The sequence below is a fragment of the Choloepus didactylus genome, chromosome 1 (assembly GCF_015220235.1).
Source record: "Choloepus didactylus isolate mChoDid1 chromosome 1, mChoDid1.pri, whole genome shotgun sequence".
Lineage (NCBI taxonomy): Eukaryota > Metazoa > Chordata > Mammalia > Pilosa > Megalonychidae > Choloepus > Choloepus didactylus.
This window is the reverse complement of record NC_051307.1, coordinates 108245291-108264254: the sequence shown is the minus strand read 5'-3', so window position 1 is coordinate 108264254 and position 18964 is coordinate 108245291. Positions and strand designations below refer to the sequence as shown.

At 55.7% G+C, this 18964-nt stretch overlaps 3 protein-coding genes across 6 annotated transcripts; 2 read left to right on the top strand and 1 right to left on the bottom strand.

The window, feature by feature from the left end:
• Positions 1–489: 489 nt before the first annotated feature.
• Positions 490–1875, top strand: LOC119520388 (basic proline-rich protein-like). Its single transcript, XM_037818228.1, has 4 exons — positions 490–624; positions 845–1355; positions 1525–1667; positions 1744–1875. The coding sequence occupies exons 1-4, from the start codon at positions 490–492 to the stop codon at positions 1873–1875; spliced, it is 921 nt and encodes a 306-aa protein (XP_037674156.1).
• Positions 606–14305, top strand: VWA5B2 (von Willebrand factor A domain containing 5B2). The gene is given in 22 exon segments (XM_037839455.1): positions 606–1064; positions 1472–1743; positions 1965–2121; positions 2203–2373; positions 4663–4882; positions 5060–5217; positions 5804–5935; positions 6170–6294; positions 6701–6856; positions 7417–7527; positions 7608–7816; positions 7907–8018; positions 8515–8700; positions 9554–9725; positions 9819–10132; positions 10603–10792; positions 10897–11250; positions 11726–11863; positions 11954–12037; positions 12115–12221; positions 12223–12360; positions 12447–14305. Coding segments are annotated over 20 exon segments (3765 nt in total). The 5' UTR covers positions 606–1064; positions 1472–1743; positions 1965–1982; the 3' UTR covers positions 12996–14305.
• On the bottom strand, positions 13381–18525 carry ALG3 (ALG3 alpha-1,3- mannosyltransferase). Of its 4 annotated transcripts, none has more exons than XM_037839464.1 (9): positions 18283–18515; positions 16480–16579; positions 16234–16381; positions 15961–16121; positions 15365–15485; positions 14731–14936; positions 14497–14573; positions 13761–13905; positions 13381–13628 (listed from the first exon to the last, which is right to left on the bottom strand). In XM_037839464.1, the coding sequence occupies exons 1-9, from the start codon at positions 18476–18478 to the stop codon at positions 13466–13468; spliced, it is 1317 nt and encodes a 438-aa protein (XP_037695392.1). In that variant the 5' UTR covers positions 18479–18515; the 3' UTR covers positions 13381–13465. The 4 variants fall into 4 exon arrangements, with proteins under 4 accessions (XP_037695392.1, XP_037695399.1, XP_037695394.1 ...); XM_037839471.1 differs by having other exon boundaries at positions 18320–18507; XM_037839466.1 differs by lacking the exon at positions 14497–14573 and having other exon boundaries at positions 13761–13856; positions 18283–18522.
• Positions 18526–18964: the final 439 nt, after the last annotated feature.

Here is an 18964-nt window from a genome sequence, read left to right as displayed (position 1 = left end):
CCTCCACTTCTCCTCACTTTTTTTGCATAACCTGGGTATGGTCTCTGCAAGAAAGCTTGCGTGGGTCACCCCCAAACAGGGTCACCTCCCCTCAACTCCCCCAGGGCACTCAGATCCTTCCTCAGGAGGCCAGGGAAAGGTTTTACAGACTTTCCTAATCCTTTGCAGCATAACACTGTCAAGCTGCATGAAAATTCTGCCAATAACAAGGGACCTGTTTTACAAGCAGGGACGTTTTCTCCTGAGGGTGCTGCAGTGACGGGTAGGGTTTGGGGGGTCACTGTCATGATGGGACTCTGCGAGCTGGGAGGCCTTACTTCCAAGGCTCAGAGCAACTGAGACGCCAAGGGGTTATGGCCTGAGGGATCCACCTGCCATGATCCCCTCCCCACACTCCCTTGCGGTGATGAGGGACGGTTTCTGCGGTGGTGGAGGAGCACTGTGCAAGAGAAAAGAGGCTGGCTTTTTGTGGGGAGAGGACCTACAGCGATGGGGCGGCTGGTGCTCGTAGCAGTGCTGAGGGAGGGTCACTGCAGTGCCGGGAAGCCTACCCGGGCGGGGGAGGGGGCGGGCGGGGCCGGGAACGGGAATAATGGGATAACTGGGGTCGCTGCAGTGCCGGGGGTTTGCAGGCTGAGAGGCTCTGCCGCACTTCCAGGACGCCTCACTTCCTGAAGGGCTGGAAGGGTGGGGCCGAGGAGGCCTGGATCAGGCATTGATGGGGGGCTGTGAGGCTGCGAAGACTCCGTCCCTGCACTGCGGTGCCCTGTCTGGTTCTGGCAGCCAAGGCTGACGCCGAGGCGGTACAGCGTCCTCCAGGGTGAGAGCGCCAGCCCGGCCGCAGCAGCGGGCGCGGCAGAGGCGGCGGGAGGGGCGGCCTCCCGGAGCAGGGGCGGGAGCAGCACCCGCAGGGCCCGCGCCGCTGCGGGACTCAGAGCGGCCGCAGCCGGGTACCCGAGTGGGCGCCCCGCAGGCGTTCGGACCGAGTGTGGCCCAGGACGCAGAGGCGGCGCCACCCGCCCTGCTCCGGTCGCGAAATCCAGAACTCCTTGGAGGATTCAACGGTGAGTCTGGTGCTGCCCGCGGGGTGGGGCTGGGGTGTCCCAGACCCAGCTCGCGGCACCCGCTGACAGTCCGGCAGTGGGAGCGGCGGCGACCGCAGCGGCCACCACTCCGGGACCAGCTCTACCAGGGTGGGGAGAAGTGCCCCGGACGGATCCCCCTGCATCCCCCTGCGCCGACACCTCTCAGCGCCTTGCCTCTAAAGACCCCTTCTTTTCGCCTCCTTATCTTGTTCTTCCCAACCCCCTCCATCCCAGCCTGTAGCCCCTCTCCGCGCCCGCATCGGATGCGGCGTGAGAGGGAAACAGCCTGCGGCCCCTCGGTTCCCACCCCACCCCACCCCTGCTCTCCCTTGCTGGGCTGGGGGCCGGGAGGATGCTGGCCCTTTAAACCTTTGCTCCCTGCCCAGAGCTTCTTCCAGCTTTCCCCCCACCGCCCTCCGCCCCGGGCCACTTCCGACAGCTGGCAGCCTCTGGGAGCCCCGCGGAGCCGGCAGGTACGCGGGTGGCGGTGAAGCCCCGGAGCGGGTGTTGGAACAGCTGCGAAAACCACCCCCCATCCCCCGCCCCCAGAGGAGCCAGCGGCGGGACTGCCGGGCGCCCGGAGTGAGGGTTAATCATTAACCCTCTGCTTCCCGGGGCCCCACTCAGCCCGGAGCTGCGTTCTGCCCCGGCTTCCCAGGTAACGGGCCAGGATGCCCATCTCGCCATCCTCCCTCCTTCCCTTCCCCTTCCCTACCTACCCCCTCCCCCGCCACCTGTCGACCAGGCGGGAGCCCGGGGCCCCCCTGCAGGCCCGCCTCCTAGTGCCTGAGTTAGATTCCTGCGGCTGGCTTCCAGGAGCGAAAGCGGGCTTTCGGGGCTCATTCTGCGCACCCCTTCATCGAGCACTCCCACCCCCAGGGCCGGCCACCTGGCACCATGCCCGGTCTGTACTGCCCGTCCAGCTGGACGCCGCTGCCCCTCACGGACTCCTGGGTCCGGGCCTGTGCCAACGGACCCTGCCTTAGCCTGCGGGCCCGGCTCACCTACCACAATCCGCAGTCGCAGCCGGTGGACGGTGAGGCCTGAGGGTGGGCGTGGGGTGGGTGGGGAGCGGGTGCCGGGCGAGGTCCGACAGCGCCTCCTGTCCGCCTTCCAGGCGTGTTCGTGTACCCGCTGGCCGAGGCCGAAGTGGTATCCGGCTTCGAGGCCGAGGCGGCGGGACGGCGCGTCTCCTTCCAGCTGCAGAGCCGGCGCCGCTCACAGGCCGCCTGCTGCCGCGCGCTGGGTCCCGGGTTGGGGGCCGCAACGCCCCGCCGCTGTGCGCAGGGTGAGTCCAGGGCGCCCCCACCCTTCCGTCCTGAAAGCCAGCCGCGGCTCTGGTGCCTTCAGCCGCTCTGCATCCCGCTCCCACCTCTCCCCTCCAGCCACTGATCAACCATTCATTGATTCATCCCTTTATTCATGGGTCCTGGACGAGTACCAGATGTGCACCAAGTGCTGGGATAATGTGACTTAGGCCTGGCCAGGGACACAAACAAACAGGCAGCACAAGACTTCCTGATCACCTCCCATCTCTTAACACTCCCCTCTACCCCTAGTGCTACAAAGGCACTGCTCTCCTGGCTGGCTCCATGAAAGTGGGCCAGCTCTGGATGAAATAGGGACTCCTCTGTCTAGCAAGGCCCTCACAGCCGACCCATTCTAGCCCCCTTCCCATACCATGTACCACCAGTACTGGCCACATTTTGACTTTCACAGGTCCTTTCATGCCTCCCTACTTTTTCTATCTTCCTATCTTCTAATTAGCAAACTTCTACTTGTCCTTTAAGGCCTACCAAATGTCACTCCTTGGGAAGCCCTCTCTAACTCCCCAAATAATTAATTGCACTCTTCCCTTGCTCCCCAGCCTTTTTTGTGACCTCCTTACAACACTTACCAGATGGAGAAATTGTCATGAGTCCACATGTCTGTCTTTCCCCGAAATGAGCGTGAGACACGGTTTTGGTCCTCTCCCAAGTGCCGGCATCTGGCACAAACGGGTTTAGTGAATGCTGGGTGAGGGGATGGAAGCCCAGCTCTGGGCTAGGTTCTGTGGCTCACACTTCATTCTTTCATTTATTCATTCATACATTCATTTGATTCCTATGCATGGGATTTACCATCCAGATAAGCAGAAGGACAGGAATCCAGTGGTGCTGACAGTTGGCAAAAGCCCATCAGGTAGTTAGGGGCCAGAGTGAACGCTGGGCTGAGGCCTGAGGAATGTTCCAGAAGGAAGTGGAGTCAGCATTTGACTGAAAAGAAGGGCAGGACTTGATTAAGCCTGGCAGGGGCAGTGGTGAAAACAAAGGTTTGGAAGTAGGTTATACTGGATAATGTTAATAAAATGCCCCATTTTTATAGTGCTTTACAGTTTACAAAGCCCAGTCACTGGTATCATCTCTTTTGAATCCAGAGAGGTATGTAATGAAAGTGTCGTTCCCTCCCCACTTTTATAAGTGATGAAAATAATAGCAACAGCCATTTACTGTGCATTATTGTATGACATGCTTAGCAGACATTCTCATTTATTCCCCACCACAATCTATGTGGTATAGTTATTACAATCCCCATTTTATGAATGTGGGAACTGAGGTTCCTGTGAACAAGAGAATTGGCAAAGGTCACAATTAGAAGTCACAGAACCGAGACTCAAAACCTGACCCTGTGCTCTCTCCACTGTATCAGGCCATCCCCAAGCCTCAGCTGGCTGGGAGAGAAGCCCCTTTCTTTCATCTTACCTTACATCTTTTTTTTTCTTTCCTCTATTTTTTCTCCCTCCATTTATTCAGCAAGTAGTTCTTAACGGAGTGAAAAAAAATGATTATTGTGGGGAAGTGAGGTAGAGTGGGGTTGGAAAGGTAGGCCTGGATTCCATGTACACAGCTGGGCTTTATTCTTTTAGTAGCCATGGGGACCCGTGCAACTCCACCAGTCTCCAAATGTTACACACATGGAAAAAAAGCCAATTTAGAAGGTTATATACTATACGATTCCATTTATGTAACATTCAGAAAAATGGTATGCTTAGGATGCAAACACAGCTTTATGTCCTCTAGCCTGCTTCCAAACAGGTTGCTGACCCTAAGCTCCTCTTAGGTAGAAAATTCTGGAGCCACACCTGCTGGGCAGTGGGGAGCCCCTGGAGGTTCACAAGTAGGGGAAATTGTGAGTAGAGTGGGTCACAGGCCAGGGAGAGTTGTCAGTTCACAAGGGAGGGTCCTCTAGGAAGGTGGTACACACAGGTTGAATGGGCAGGGGCAGGCAGAGGATATGGGTCCTCCAGCACCTTGAAGTGGTTGGACGTGTCTCAGTACCTCTTCTCTTCCTCAGCCCCTCATTAGCAGTGATATCTCCACTTTCCTCCCTGATGACGGCCAGATCCTTCCCTATCAACTAGTCTCCTTCCACCATCATTCATCCCATGCCTTCATCCAGCATCACCAAGCCCAGTGTCCCACCAACCATGCAAAGTTCCCTTTCCCAGGCTCCCCAGATCCAATGCCCATCCCACTCCTATATTCTCCTATTGCCTCTGCTTCCAGTCCTCTCTGACCCCTTTTCTCCTTCAACATAGGTCATCTCGTCCTGGATCTGGCCCAGGCCCGGTCCACACTGGTGCTGCCCACAGGCCTCATTGCCGCAGCCGGCACCATGACAGTGACCCTGCGCAGCAGCCGGGAGCTGCCATCAAGGCCCGATGGGGTGCTGCACGTGGCCCTGCCCTCCGTGCTCACCCCACTGGCCCCACCAGGCCCCCCAGGGCCCCCTAGGTCTCCGGGGCTCTGTGACGACAGGTTGGGCCTATGGTGATTCCCTTCGTCCCTCCCTCGGCTTCTCTGGGTCTAGTGCGGGTGAGGGGGCGCTAGCAGGTTGTCTGGGGATGTGCAGGGTGGGGCAGGGCTGGGCCGGTCAGCCAGAGGGGCAAGGGGCCTTTGTCGTGGCTCAATGACCCTCCTCGTGCTCCCTTCTAGCCCCACCAGCTGCTTCGGGGTGGGCAGCCCTCAGGAGGAAGGGCTGGCCTCGGAGGAGCCAGCTGCCCCTCGGGACGTGTTCTTGGGCCCTGCCCGCTGCCCTGCCCCATACACCTTCTCCTTCGAGATGCTGGTGACCGGGCCATGCCTGCTGGCAGGTGGGTGCATCTGGCCTGGCTTTGCTCACGTCAGAACAAGAACCTCCCTTCAGATGCCCTGCCCCTCCCACAGCAAATGACTGAGAAATAATACAAGGCTTGGGGACAGGAGGAACATAGGGAAAAAAGAAGACAGGGACCTAACCCTTAGAATCCTCTAGTCTAACAGTGTAATAGTGGGAGCATCCCTGACCACTTCTACGCAACATGCTCACCACTAGGTTTACCAATTTATTTCTATCCCACCCCATCTACCAATAAGAAGAGAGAGGCTTACAACAGGACCAGTCCAAGTGATGAAGTAGATTTTCTTTGTGCAAGAGGTAGGGGAGGATGGTAAATCAGCAACTGGTTGATGTGTAACCCTTTGACCGGCCTGAAACAAAGCTGGGAAATCCCCTTAGCTCCAGAAAGCTAATGAATTCTTGTCCATCTGACTCCCCCATAGACCGGGCTCCAAGAGCTGAGCTTAATCAGCCACAGTCCCTGTCCAGAGCCACTGTTGTCTGGGAAAGTGATGTCGTGCTCTTGGTACTGGCTTGGGGTGGGGGCGACCATCATCCCTCCCTGCCTCTGTGTCCCTCAGGCCTGGAGAGTCCCTCCCATGCCCTGAGGGCAGATGCCCCTCCTCACGCCAGTTCTGCAGCCACCATCTGTGTCACACTGGCAGAGGGTCACCGCTGCGACCGGGCCTTGGAGATCCTGCTGCATCCAAGTGGTGAGGGACTGGGGCACACAGGGGTTGGCTATGACCTGCTTTGGGACTACCCAGTACAGCTTTCTGGGCCCCAAGCCACATTTGGGAGGGTGGGTCTGTTGTGGTGCAGGGAGGCTGGACTTACAGGGTCCTCCCAGGACAGCGGGACTGGGCAACTGGAGTCCAGACACCGGGAATTCCCTCATCAGAGCTGTGTCCCGCCCTCCCCCCCCCTCTCCCCCCACCCCACCCCAGAGCCCCACCAGCCACACCTGATGCTGGAGGCCGGCAGCCTGAGCCCAGCAGAGTATGAGGCCCGGGTGAGGGCCCGCCGGGACTTCCAGAGGCTGCAGCGCAGGGATAGCGATGGGGACCGGCAGGTATGGCTACACAGGGTGCTGGCCAGGCCCCTGGCCTCACTGCTGGCTGCGTTTGTGCATGAGGAGCCAGGCAAGCGGGCCCACAGTGGGGATGGGGGCAGGGGGTGTCTCTGCTCTGGGCAGAACCTCTCAGCAGCTGCCACCCTCCAGCACAGAGGCCAGATGAGAACTGTAATAGGAGGGTCCATGCGAGTCCCCCTGGGATGTGTCTCAGAAGGCGGGGACTAGGTCTGACACTGGCAGGGACAGCCATCTGTCTATGTCCCTGCCTTTCTTCAAGTTACAAGAAAGTTGCCCCCTCTGGCTGGATCAGATAGAAAAAGGTCCTAGAGCTGCATGCTACTACTGACTCTGGTCAGAGTTGCATTTGGCCTGGCTCAGGATGACTTGGGGCTCCTGTGCTCAGGTGTGGTTCCTGCAGCGACGCTTCCACAAGGACATCCTGCTGAACCCCGTGCTGGTTCTGAGCTTCTGCCCAGACCTGAGCTCCAAGCCCGGATACTTAGGCATGGCTACGCGGGAGCTCCTTTTCCTGTTGGACAGCAGCAGTGCTGCACACAAGGTCTGTGGGGAGGCAGCGTGGGCAGGCCTGGGGCTGAGGTGGGCCAGGGCAACCTCTCCAAGCCAGAAGTCATCCTGTTGCTTAAAACACCATCTTCCAAAGAGGAAATGGACAGCAACTCCACATGGGGAATCCCTTAGAGAGCAGCCCTGCCCCAACCCTCCAGCTACGTACACCCACAGTCTCTCTTCCATGCCCACAGTCCACACATAAATGCAGTGTCTCCCGGATATCAAGAGCTGTCTCATATACTGTCACACACTCAGTCACATGCCCAATCACAGAGAGACTCAGACACATACACCTCCAGAGTTTTTCCTTCTCGCACACACACCCTCAAATCACACACATATACGCCGAAGTCTCTTTCACACTCAGACACTCACATACCCAGAGTCTCCCTCCCACACCCAGGTCTCTCCCAGATTACTTCATCCAGCTCCTCATTTTACACATGCAGCCGAGGCCAGGAAAAGGCTGTACTGTCCCTGGCTGTCCACCAGCCCCTGAGGTAGTGCCTGTGGGGCCTGCCTCATGCAGCCCTCCCCGGCTCTCCCCAGGATGCCATTGTTTTGGCTGTGAAGTCTCTCCCGCCCCAGACACTCATCAACCTGGCCACGTTTGGGACCTCAGTGCAGCCCCTCTTCCCAGGGAGCCGGCCTAGCAGTGATGTGAGTGCAGCCTGGGGGTTTGGGGACCTAGTGCAGATGTTTCAGCCCAGTGCAGCCTAGCACGTGCCTTCTCTCTCCAGGACACTGTGCAGCTGATCTGTGAGAGCACTGAGGCCCTGCAGGCTGTGGAGGGCTCCCCAGACGTCCTGGCTGTGCTGGACTGGGCCTTGGGGCAGCCCCAGCACAAGGCCCACCCTCGGCAACTGTTCCTGCTCACAGCTGCCTCGCCCATGGCCGCCACTACCCACCAAATCCTGGAGCTTATGAGAAGGCACAGGGGTGCAGCCAGGTGTGGGGTGGGCAGAGCTGGGTGGCCAAGACTGGGTGCCCCTCCTCAAGCAGCTCCTGAAGGTCTCAACTGCTTCCCTTACCTCCTCAGGTGCTTCTCCTTTGGGCTGGGGCCCTCCTGCCATCAGCTGCTCCAGGGTCTGTCTGCCCTCAGCAGGGGCCAGGCCTACTTCCCGAGGCCTGGGGAGAGGCTGCAGCCCCTGGTGAGCTTGAGCCTAGGCCCTGTTCCCTCCTCCTGGAAGTCCTCCTCCCAGGTTACACATCATGTCTAAAACAGAACCCAGTCCAGCCGTGGGGTCTTCTGACTCCCTGGCCAGGACTTCTCCCCACTCCGGTCCCTCCTCTCCCCTGAGATGCCCATTGGGACAGGAGCTGCTGGTGCTGCTGTTGGGTGTTGCAAGAGATGAACAGTGTGGGGACACAGCCTCTGACCACCCCCAAAATCTGACTGTCAGTTTTGTCCTGGAACTGAGCCATGTCTCTGAAAAGTCTTGCCTCATCCATGTGGCAAGGCTCAGCCCAGGAGACAGACCAAGCCCTGAGGGCCAAGCACTGGTTCCCCTGGCTTGTTCCCGTTCCTTCCTCTGACCCCAGCCTGATCCAGGGGCCAGGCCAATCGGGGAAGGGTGACCTTCCCGTTCTGCTGGCTGTGTGGCCCCTCCTTCTCTCCCTCGTCTCCACTCTGGTCACTCCCCACAGTTGGTGCAGGCTCTGCGGAAGGCACTGGAGCCTGCTTTGAGCGACATCTCTGTGGACTGGTTTGTGCCTGATGCTGTGGAGGCGCTGCTGACTCCCCGGGAGATCCCAGCACTCTACCCTGGGGACCGCCTTCTCGGTTACTGCTCACTCTTCAGGGTGGATGGCTTCCGGCCCCGCTCACCAGGGGTAGGCCTGAGCGGGGTGTAGAAGTCCCTGCATCTCTAAAAACCCTTCTTCCATTCCCTGTGCCTTTCTCTGCCAAGTGACCGTACTGCCCCCCGTAGGCCTCCCCAGAGATCATGCTGGGCCCCCCAAAGTGCATATATCCTGTCCTACTCATGCAGTCTTCCACTGAGTTGTCCTGTAAAGTGCTGCCATTGGCTTTTTTCAAAATTCACTAGAGCACATAGCCACAGAAAACAGCTGCATCATTTGCTGTGAAGTTTTCACCAAGACTGTTGCTCATTACTTTATGCGGTGCCCTATAGAAAGCACCATCTGACAAATTTCCTGTTAACATTCAATGACAGGTAGAGCATAGTGTAAAAGAAATCTCAAATCCCAGCTCAGCCACTTACTAGTTGTTTGATTTTAGGCAAGTCACTCAACTTCTCTGAGCACATTTCCTCATCTGTAAATAATTTTTTTTTCAGAGGATTTTTGTAATTAGAGTGCTCTTAGTAGGAAACATAGTAGGAGCCTGGTAAATGGTTGTTATTTCTATTTTAAAAAGCTTTATCTCTCTAGAAGAACTGAGCATGTTTTTTCCTTTTTAATCATGAGAATTATATAACAGACCACGTTTCCCTTTTTGTCTGGCTGCTGGGAAGCTCAGGGCCAAACCTGAAGCTCAGCCACAGCAGCTCTATTAACCTTTATGGTTACTATGTCTGCTTCCTCCTTCTTTAGTACTGGTCTTTCAGTTTTGGCTTATTAACTTTATTGCCTCTTGCTGTGAGCCATTTTAAATCATGTTTTGGAAAGAGGTAGTGTATAACTACAATCAATTTTATTTTTTCAATGACTGCTCTCTCCCTAGGGCCAGGAGCCTGGCTGGCAGAGCTTGGGTGGCTCTGTGTTCCCATCCCCAGAGGAGGAACCATCTGTCACCAGCCCTGGCACTGAGCCCACTGCCACCTCAGAGCCACTGGGAACAGGCACTGTGTCAGCACGTCTGTCCAGCCTATGGGCTCCTGGGGACTCAGAACAGAGTGAGTGCTCCAGTGTATGTGAGTGGTTGTGTTGAAGGAGGGGTTGGCAGGGGAGATACCAGGGCTAGGATCTACTCTCCTGCCTCCCAGCAGGTACTGAGGCTCTAACAGACCCAGCTACAGACCCCGGACCCAACCCCTCCACTGACACAGCCATATGGCGCCGCATCTTCCAGTCCTCATACATCCGGGAGCAGTATGTGCTCACTCACTGCTCTGCCAGCCCTGAGCCAGGCCCAGGCTCCACCAGCAGCAGCGAGTCTCCTGGTTCCCAGGGCCCTGGCTCTCCAGAGAGCAGTGCTCCCCCGAATCCCCCTTCTCAGCAGGGCTGCTGCAGCCTGGCTTGGGGAGAACCTACAGGCTCCCGCTCTTGCCCCCTGCCTGCACCCCTACCAGCTCCATTCAAGGTGAGATTTAGTCCACATCCACACACCATTTATCTATCATCTGCTGTGTGCCAGACATTGGGCAGTGGTTACCACTAAGCCTAGCTGGAGAGATAGACATAATGATGATACTGTGTGACATCCCGTGAACAGCACATGGACACGAGATTATAGGGGCTCAGAGTCAGGGGGACTAAAGGTGGAACTAGAGCCATGTTTAGAAGAATAAGTCAGCCAAGCTAAGAGGGAGAAGACATGAACAAAATCACAGAGACAACAACTTCAAGTAGGAAATAGGGAGTGAAGTGAGATGAACCTGGGGAGGGAGTCAGGGACCAGAGTTCCTTGTAGACCACAAGTTTGGCCTTCCTTCTAAGGGCGGTGAGTGGCCATGCAGGGTTCCAGGCAAAGGGGCATGTGGCCAGCTGGGTATGTATCTGACGGCTGGGGCCTCTGCACTCTGACCAGTGGTCCCTGCTTCCCACATGCAGGCTGGGGTCCTGAGTGCTGAGGTGCTGGGCCGTCGACGCAGAGCAGCACTGGCTGGCAGAAGCCTCTCGTCTCCCCCAGACCGGGCCAACCCAGGCCCTGGCCGCCCCTGGCAGCCCTCTCTGGGTGCAGCACCAGAAGGGCCAGGCCTCAAGCCAGGGCAACAGCTGGGACAGGGCCTGGATGAGTCAGGTAGGGTTGGACGGGGAGCTGGGCTTCCTGACACAAAGGAGGCCTTAGAGATGTAAAGGCTAGAGTACCATACTGCCTACACTCCTGCCATCTTCTCTCCCCAGGAAACCTGCTCTCACCAGCCCCCATGGACTGGGACATGTTGATGGAACCACCCTTCTTGTTCACGGCTGTGCCCCCCAATGGGGAGTTGGCCCCCCCAGCGGTGCCACTGCCTCCCCAGGCGCCACGCTGCCATGTGGTGATCCGGGCCCTGTATGGGGAACAACCTATGTGCTGGGAAGTAGGTGTTGGGCTGGAGACACTGTGGGGTCTTGGGGATGGCTCACAGCCTTCAATACCCCCTGAAAAAGAGACTGCTTGGGACCAAGCACTCCACCGGCTGATGGCAGCCTCTGTGGTCCGGGACAATGAACAGCTAGCTCTCCGACGAGGGGCTGAGACCACAGCTAGCCAGGGTGAGTTGCAGGTAGGCCCAGCCAGGACCCAAGGAGCCAACAGAGGGAAACGTGATCTTGAAATGATTCACAGTACCTAAAACATTAAAACGTATCTGTCATTCAGGAACTATTAAAATTAAATAAAGTTACAATTTAGTTCTTCAGTTGCATAAGCCACATTTCAAGTGCTCAATAGTCACATGTGAGTAGTGGATGCTACATTGGATAGTGCAGATATAGAACATTTCCATCACTGCAAAAAATTCTATTGGATGGTACTGAAATGGGTGGGTAGAAAAGCTGCCATGGTCAATGCTCTCTCTGGGAGTCTGAGCTGCTTCAGGGCTTGAGAAGGCACCCCACTCTGTTCAAAAGTTGACAGAGAAAGAGGCTGTGGGAAGTGCTGAGATTTTCTTCTATGAAGCCTTCTGTAGAGGGTGGGTGGTAGGAGTGTGCCCCCTCATATTCAGCAGGCTGATCCTTGGTTTCATAGGCCATGCCCGGAGATTCTGGCTTCGAGCCCTTCAGACAAGCAAGGTCAGCTCTGCCCCCTCGTGCTTCACCTTCCCTGTAGCTGTGGATGCTACCACTCGGGAGGCCCTGCCTACCGTCCTGCAGGTGCAGAGTTCAGGTAAGCTCCCACCCCTGGTGACCTCTTAGGTGTGGCTCCTCACCTCACTGGCCACCTTCCCTGACAAACCTGACCCCTGTCCCCTTGCAGAGCCAGCTGATATCCCAGGCACCCCTCCTGCTTCTCAGGGCTCTCTAGATGCAGCCCTTTTGCCCACAGTCACCTACTCCAAAGGTAACAACCAAATTTGGGGAAAGGGTAGGGAACAAGGTTTAGAAACCACCCAGTGGCACTGACTTACCTCACTGCAGGACCTCAGGGAGACTCTTCGGTAGATGCCTGGGACTTCGGCCAAAATGGCAACTCCAAGTCTGGGGCAGGGGACCTCGCAGCCCCCACCGAAAGTCCTCACCCCCCACCCCCCCCACCCTCTCTCGAGGCTCAACCTGAGCCGCCGGAGGGTCAAGGGCTCGGATAGCCACAGGCCCTGCAGCCCCAACATGGCTCAGGCCCGTGATGGCAACCTCGAAGGCAGCTACCATGACTACCTGCCCTTGGTGAGGACTCGGGAGGTGGAGGGTGGACTTGTCAGGGCCGGGGCGCTGTCTCATCTCGCTTTTCCCCCCACCTCCTCTCTCCTCAGGTGCGCCTGCAGGAGGCACCCGGCTCTTTCCGCCTGGACGCGCCCTTCTGCGCAGCCGTGCGCATCCCGCAGGAGCGCCTGTGCCGCGCCTCTCCCTTTTCTGCGCACCGCGCCAGCCTCAGCCCTACCTCGGCGTCCTCACCCTGGGCCCTACTGGGCTCTGCTGTGGGCCAGGGCGACAGCGCCACGGCCTCCTGCAGCCCGTCCCCCAGCACTGGCTCTGAGGGACCCGGCCAGGTGGACAGTGGGAGGGGCTCGGACACCGAGGGCTCCGAGGGGGCAGAAGGGCCCTGCGGCGCCGACCTGCGGGGCCGGACCTGGGCCACGGCCGTGGCGCTCGCGTGGCTGGAGCACCGATGCGCCGCCGCCTTTGGCGAGTGGGAGCTGGCAGCAGCCAAGGCCGATTGCTGGCTGCGGGCCCAGCATCTGCCCGACGGCCTCGACCTGGCTGTCCTCAAGGCTGCAGCCCGTGGGCTCTTCCTGCTGCTGCGCCACTGGGACCAGAATCTGCAGCTGCGTCTGCTGTGCTACAGCCCTGCCAATGTGTGAGGGCCGCTGGCAACCAGGACTGTGGCCACTGCCCTCCCAACAGACTGTCACTGCCGCCCAGGGCCGGCCTCTCTTGGTGCTGGGAAGGGGTGGGCCAGTGTTGGCTGCCCCCTACTGCTTCTCACTCCCTTCCCAGATTCCTGTGTCCCCCTTTCCTGAATCTTCTGGCCCCTACAGAAAGTGCCTGCTTGTGCTCTCTCCCACCCCACGCCCCTCTCTCTTCCAATTCCATGCCATGCAGCAGAAGGGGAGAGAGCCAGTCCCCAGATCCTATGCAATAAAGTGCCTCTTAGGACTGTCTGAGCAAGTTATCTGCGCCCTGCATGCCCCACACACCTTGGCCCAGGCACCAGCTGCCCATACCTCCATGTAGGCTGCACAGAGGTGGACCTGGCAAGGTTTATTGGGAAGGGCACAGAGTCCATCCCTATCCAGGGTTCTGAGAGTGTACTGGCGGGGAGGGGTGGATTTCAGTGTGCTTTTTTGCTGTGCAGGATGCTCTTGGGGAAAGGCTGGGGACCCAGCCAGAGCTGCAGCAAGATGACGGCATGGCATATATGCAGGGCAGCAGAGCTGCAGGATGTAGAAGGGTATGTGTTCCAGGAGAGTTCGATGAGCCCCAGCACCAGCAACCTGGGGATGAGAAATAGGTTCTAGTTCCTGGGCTGAACCCTGGACACATTCCCCCAGCCCCTCCAAGGTCACAACCTTGGGATGAGGAGCCCCCTAGCCCTGCCCACTCCCCCAGGTTGGCCCAGCTGGTACCTGAGCAGGTGTGTGAGCCAGCGTGCAGGCATGGCCCACAGGAGGTAGGGCAGTGTGTGGAAATACCAGACGTAGAACTGGTAGTGGAGGGAACGGCTGAAACAGATGCCAATGAAGTTGGAGGTGAAGAGGGCAGAAACAATCTGTATGTGGTGGTCAAGGCCAAGGGCAGCAGCTGAAGGGGCAGGAGGTTATGGGAGGGGTCTAAAGCAGAGGACCCTTCCTAGCTACATGCCTTTGGACAAGTTCCTTAATCTCTCTGGACCTATTCCCCAATCTAATATGGAGACAGTAGTATCTAGGGCCATAAGGTCTAGTGAGGTTAAATCTCTCACTTACTGGCTGTGTAAACTTGGCAAGTTACTTAAGCTCTTAAAGCTTTAATTTTGTCTTCTAGAAAAGGGGGATAAGAGTTCCTCCCTATTTCAGGGTCTCTTGGGAGCTCTAAATGTTAGAATGTATGTAAATCTCTCAGCACAGACCTGTGAGCATTTGATAATGGTAGCTATTGTAATTATTAATTTGTGGGATAATTAGAATTAAGAATAAAATATTCTTAAAAATGTAAAGTGCTGATGCAGTGTTTGGTGCGGAGTAGGGACTCTATGAATGGGCCCTGTAGTTGGTACCTCCCAGTCCCTCCCCTGGGACATCAGCCATCTGGAACTAACTGACAAGGGCCCCTTCTCTGTACCTGGAGAGAGCAAGACTTACCTTCCCATAATTTAAAGGATATGATTGGGTGTGAGGGGCTGGGGCGGAACCTTCCTTTTAGAGGGATCCTTCAGCAGCGACAGGATACTTTCCCCTGTCCTGGGGAGAAGCCATTCAGACATTTATCAAGCTCCCATCAGGGGCCAAGCTCTAGACTAGACTCCATGACCTCAACATCTCCCCCAAGCAGCCCCTGAGTCCTATGCCTTTTATTCCTTCCCCCAAACTCTACCCATGGCCCTGCCCCTTTTCTCACCTGTGCCACCTGCAGAGGGCAAAGGCCAAGAGCAGGGTGAAGTGGGCAGCCAACAGGGCCAGGTGGAAGGCACGATGAAGGAACAGGGTCTCAGGAAGGAAGCGCCAATTCACTGTCCAGCAGAAGAGAAACTGGCGACCAAGGTCAAAGGAGCGGGAAAGGTATCCAACAGGGTTCTCCAGCAGGAAGGGCAGCCCCAACATCACCTAAGGGTGGGAATGATGTCAGCAGAGCTGTACAGGCTTCCTCCCAGCCTTCATGACAATCACTAAGGGAAACAGAAGTGTGATGTAGGCTTCAGGGATTCCCTAATTCCTACCAGGAACAGTGGGAAAGTCAACTTGCTCAGGCCAGAGACTGGGGCCAAAGAAACTAAAGACGCATGTAATAACCATGCTTTAAGTTTGGATTCACCAAGTCATAAATGGGCAGAGCTAGAAGGGTCTTCAGACACTATCTAGTTCAACACTCTTATCTTATAGCTAAGGAAATTCCAGCCCAGAGGTAGAGATCACCCAGCCCAGAATCAACTCCAAAACCTGTCTCTTGGTTTTAAGGAAGCCTCAGGGATGGAGGAAGGATGCCAGAGTGGGCTTCCTTTCCTTAGAAAGAGGAAGGGGTGAGGTGGGGGTACCTGAAGGATAGCACAAATGCCCAGCTTTGGGAGGGCCCCACGGAGGCCAAATTGCATGAGGAGAAGGAACAGTAAGCCAGGGGCGAAGAGCAGCACATTCATCTTCACAGAAACTGCCAGGCTGGGGTGGGCAGGGGAGACGAAAGATGGAAATTAGCTCCAGGGCCCTGTACCCCACCCAAAAATGCTTCCCCTCCATCACCACAGCAGCCATTTCCACCCCCAGCAAGCTCCAGGATGGGGCCTTTACTCAGAACTTCTGGGAGGGGAAGCTAGCCTGAAAGACTGGGGGTAAGGGGTAGGAGGGGGTGATGCCTCATTTCTATGCCCAAACTTAGTAAGCAAATATGTACTGAGTATTTAGAATATGCAAACCCCAATTCAAACAATGGATGCCATCTGGAGGGAAGAGCAGATGGGAAGAGAGCATGTGTGTAGAGTAGGGGGGACTGTTGATAGATCCTGATTCACTTTGTGGGGCCCTGATGGATCCATATTGTCAGGCCACTCCCTTACTCCCCTGCTGCAGAAAATTGGGGAGAAACAGATGGAAAAACAGAAAGTGAGAGAGGGGACCAGAAGGGAGGGGTGTTGACCTGAAACAGCAGCAGCCCCAGCCCCAGCGCTGGGCCAGAAAGAGGTTGATACTGAGGAAGAGCAGTGCCATGGCCACAGGGTCATTGAAGAGCCGCAGCACAAAGATGGAGTGGACGCGGTAAGAGGCACAGCACATGAAGAAAAAGACGAAGGGAGGTACCTGAGAGATGGGCACAGTGGGGAACAAGGTCAGCTCACCAGTCTGAGCTAGCCCTGCTCCCCACCCCTCCCAGGTTTGGGGCCTCCTACGGCCCTTAGTGGGGTGGGTTCACCTTGCAGGTCTGGTGGTAGATCCAGAAGACAAGCAGTAAGGTGGCTAGGTAGAGCACTGCAAAGATGTGTTGGGCCATGCAGATGTCAGTGCCCCGGCCAGTGGCATAGTACAGTCCCATAAAGATGTACACAAAGCCGGCTGGGTACCTGCAAGATAAGGGTGAGTATGAGCCTGGAGCAGGCCACCCAGCCTGGTGCCCAGCCAGCCCCTTATGGTCCTCCCCAAACTTCTTATACCCACTCACACAAGAGGTCCAGTGTCACCCTGCAGTTGGGTGTAGTCATAGGTGCCATTGATGACGCCTTCCACCTCAGCCATGTAGGCTTTCCAGTCAATTTCTGTGTCTGGAAGAGGATGGTCTGGTTACTTCCAACTCTAAAACTTGTCTATTCCCATGCCTCCAGCCCATCAAAGCACAGTTTCAGCTCATTCCCAAGGCTTCCATCACTACACCTTTGAAAGGGACTCCAACATTCACATTGCTAGCTCAGCTCCCTCTTGTAAGCTCCCAACTGTACATCTAACGATACATCTCCAAATGATCCCATGCACTCAACTCAAACTGAACACATGATCTTTCTTCTCACACCAAATATCTTCCCCTTCCTGGGTCCCATGAATGGCACCAGCAACCACCCAGATGCCCAGCTCACAAAAGTGGGTAACATCTTTGATACTTCTTTCTCTCCCATTTCCAACTCCCAGTCACCAAGTCCTGTTGATTCTTCTCTGCTACTACATTTTCAAATTCAGGCCTAACATGATCTCTAGCCTCAGTGATGCAGTAGCCTCCTAAATGGTTCCCGGTTTCCACTTTCACCTTACTACAATTTATTTTATATCCTGCAGGCCAGAGTGTTCTTCCTCAAATACAAATCAGACTAGGTCTCCCAATCAGATCAGGTCTCCCTGCTTAAACCCTTCAATGATTCCCCATGGCTCTTAAGATAAAGACCAAACTATTATTCACATTTTTAGAGGCGGAACCTAAGAGTTAATGAAGTTAAGTGACTAGCTCACAATCATTGAGCTACGAAGTGGTAGAGTTAGGATTGGAACTCAGGGGGTCTCAAAAGTTCCTAATCACCATGCTAACTACCTCCTTAAGTAGACTTACAAACCCCTTCATGATCTGGTCCTAATTTACTTCTGCAATTTCATCTCTCTTTACTACCCACACTTGATTTCTACATTTCAACCCTAAAAAAAATTCATCAGTTCCTGAAAGGAACCAGGCTCTCTCTTTTGATTGGAGGTTTTTGATACAGTATTCTCTTTGCCTAGAGCACTCTTCTCCCCCTTTCCCTCTTTCCTCAATTGGCTAGCTTCTACCCTTCAAGAGGGGCTCAAGAAAGCCTCTCTTGACTCCTCAGGTCTGGCTTAACCACCCTCCTATGTCCTTTATAGCATCCTGTCTTACTATTATCATGATAAATGTAATACATTGTAATTGCCTGTAACTTATCTTGCCTGGGGCCCATAGGGAGAAATGCATCTATCTTATTCATCACTGTACCCCTGGCACCTAGCACAGTGTTGGGCATATAATAAGTACTCAATAAATAGTGTGTTAAACTAATCATTTTTAGCAAGAAAGCTGGATGTCTTAAGCCCAGAGTCGCCAATAATGCCAAATGGACTCAAATGGTCATGAAATGCCAGTATTGAGAAATGACTTTTGAGATGTCAGAATTGAACAGAGGAGAAAGTTGAAACCCAGCAGAACTGACTTGCCCAAAGCCACAGGCAGTACATTAACTCATTCCCAGACCTTCTAACTTCCAGGTTATTCTCTTTCTACGCCTGGCAACCTATATGTTCAGGACAGAGGGCCAGTCTCTAGATTCACCCTCTTCATCATGAAGAGGGGATTAGGATCGGGTTTCGGTTTTGTCGAGCAGGCTTGGGACTCAGGTACGAGATTTGGGCCTGCATTCGATGAATGAATGGAGTCTGAAGTCTAGGTTAGAGCTCCAGATCTGTATCCTACTTTAGGTTAGGGGTTCGGCTCCCTTCCCTTCCTTCCCCTGCCCCTCGGCGCACTCACATGCCACCCTGTGAATGACCCAGAAGGTGATGCCCACCTCCGCCAGGCAGAGGCAGGCGGCCACCAGCAGCGTGTAGCGCGGCTCCAGTAGCAGTAGGCGCCGTTCTTGCCAAGTGCGTCGCAGCCATTGCCCGCAGCGTGCGGCCGCTCCGGCCGCGGCCCCGGCCCTAGTGCGTTTCCGCAGCCCAGCTGCCATGTTAACCGTGCGCCGCTCGTAAGTGCCCGCCACTCCGGAAACCCAAACCTTCGGCATTTGGGTTCCGCTCCCCGAGACAGGTGTCCCGCCGGATTAAGCGCTAACCTGCGTTGACGGAGTCCTTATTCACTTTATCAAAATACTTTTTTCCAGAGCTGTCTCCCCTGACGGACTCACGCTCCCTGCGAGCAGGAACCAAGTCTTACTCCTCAGTACACCCCCAACTCTGTGCATACAGGTGCGAATGTTGTGGTACGAAGGTTTGCCCAGAAAAGTAATATCCTTGCCCACTAGCCCAGCCTTACGCCTCGCTTGTATTGAGAACATCTGTGTTCCTGCCTGTCTCTCCTGCATGTCCGCGCCTCTCTAGCCTCCCCTTAGAGCCTTCCGGGTGCTCAAAACTGTTTGGGAAGAAAGGAAACTTCAATTACCAAATTATCAATTTTCGGACTTCTTAACTAAAGAAGCTGGTCAAACTGAAAATAT